This window comes from Sinocyclocheilus anshuiensis, unplaced genomic scaffold, assembly GCF_001515605.1.
Source record: "Sinocyclocheilus anshuiensis isolate Anshui unplaced genomic scaffold, SAMN03320099.WGS_v1.1 scaffold794, whole genome shotgun sequence".
In the NCBI taxonomy this organism is placed as follows: Eukaryota; Metazoa; Chordata; class Actinopteri; order Cypriniformes; family Cyprinidae; genus Sinocyclocheilus; species Sinocyclocheilus anshuiensis.
The window spans coordinates 357,979-359,973 of NW_015547683.1; the positions used below are offsets into that span (position 1 = coordinate 357,979).

Consider the following 1,995-nt stretch of genomic DNA (forward strand, 5'->3'; position numbering starts at 1 on the left):
GTTGTAAATACAACTTAACCACTGATTTCTAGTTGTGTCCTCTTTTGGAAGACCAAACAAAGTAGTTTCGCTTTCACAACGAAACACACAGCGTCTCCACGTTATGGAGGCGGTAACAATACTACAGCGAGAATCAAAGTTACGCTTTCTTTCTTTGCGTGAACATTTGGGCCGCGTTATGCAAATCTTCCCACACAGTGACGTAGACATGTGGGGTCGTGTTTAAATGAGGCATTTTAGGAGGGCGTGGACAAGTCTTAATTTTTATAAAGAATATCTCTGGATTTGAAATTTTAGGGATCTTATCTTGTTACAGCTTGTAACACTCCAAAGAGAAAGGAAAACTTGAAATCACATGATATGACCCCTTTCAAAGTGTTTAATATATGCCGACTCGTGCATATGATCCACTCCGTGCGATCGCGTCTCTGGACCGGAGCCAAAGTCCGGATCAGACGGTGTGTGCTGCCGCGGTTCGCGTGACACAACGTGAAACCAGACCTCATTTGCCCCAATCGAAAGCATATTTACACTATCTGAATCCTTCCCGATCGCCTACATTGTGCACTAAGTGCCATTCACTGTACAGGAAATACTACACTGTGAACAAGTGACTGATTTCAGCCGCAGCTTCAGCCTCTATATATAGTGTAGGGGGCTGGAGCTTCGGATTCTAGCATTTGATTGGTCAGATTTGATGAGAAGCTGAAGTACGATGTGACGTCAAAAAAATAATTGATTCATTTTGGCGGAAGTGACAAACTATAAGATTTGAATGCTTATATCTTCTAAATCCGAATTTTGTCACTGTTTTGGAGCACACTGGCTTATAGATAACCTTAAGACTAACATATTGATAGTAACACCCCAAAAAAACTTTAATTTTGATTTCATGGGGACTTTAAAGCACACTAATCTCTTTTTATGGCTTAGCCCTGTTCCCATCCGTCTCTAATGGGATTGATCAGGGCAGGACATTCTGAATGACCCAATATGGGATAATAAGGCACAGGGGCTCAGGCTTACTATTGTTATTGTGCACATACACTCATAATTGCAGTTTTTACATGTTGGAGTCTTAATTAGAGGTGTAACAATATATTGTGTCACAATATAATGCAATAATATGTATTGTGGATATGTATTGTTCACATAAAAATGTATAGGCCAGTTTAGTTTAGACTGATTTAATTTAAGCCTTTATTCAATAAACGCTGCAATAATAACAAAGAAAATGGTCAATTTTGATTTCACAGTGACTAATTATTATTAATAAATTATGAAAAAAATGCATTAATAAATGACATGAATGTAAAACTTTTTCAATGTGTATAGTCAGGACAGAGTGTAAACATGTCTTAATACAATTCTGCATTTTTAGCTATGCAGAATCTTGAATATTTCTATTCTGGTTAATAAACGGTACCTTTTGTTAACTATTTATCATAAGATTTTGAAGTAATTATTCGGAAAAAGTATCATTTTAACACTATTTTGGTTTTGTTTTCCGTGTAGGCGGGGGCCTCGTCCATGTGGGCATCATGCTGTGGCCTGCTGAATGAGGTGATGGGTACCGGAGCCGTGAGGGGGCAGCAGCCAGGTTTTGGGGCAGGTGCGGGGCCGTTTCGTTTCGCTCCCACTGCAGGATACTCCAGATACCCGCCCACCAACTCCACCAGCACCGACCTGGTGTGTCAGGACTGTGGACAAGCCTTCTCTGACTTTAGGAGGAGGGTAGGTAGACCTGCACACCTGCCACTGACATTTGATCGCATTTGTTTTGTGTATTAAACCCAAGAACATTTATTAACAGTTTGACAGACAAAATTTTCTTTGTGATGTTGATGTATTTCCTACTGAATCAGGAAGTTGGGTTCATGTTAACAGGCTTGTACTTGCTTTAAATAAATCTGGAGGCCCAGCATGGCAAAAGTTATTAGTGGGTAGTAGGGCTGGACGATATGGCCAAAATTTATATCACGATATATTACTTAA

The 1,995-nt window shown here is 39.7% G+C and overlaps 1 protein-coding gene across 3 annotated transcripts in view; it reads left to right on the plus strand.

The window, feature by feature from the left end:
- Positions 1 to 1,995, plus strand: part of LOC107703169 (E3 ubiquitin-protein ligase RNF34-like) — a 10,574-nt gene that overhangs the window by 2,186 nt on the left and 6,393 nt on the right. For all 3 annotated transcript variants that reach the window (XM_016505714.1, XM_016505715.1, XM_016505716.1), the window contains exon 2: positions 1,516 to 1,734. In XM_016505714.1, coding sequence (XP_016361200.1) covers positions 1,516 to 1,734 — 219 coding nt within the window. The remainder of the gene's footprint in view (positions 1 to 1,515; positions 1,735 to 1,995) is intronic.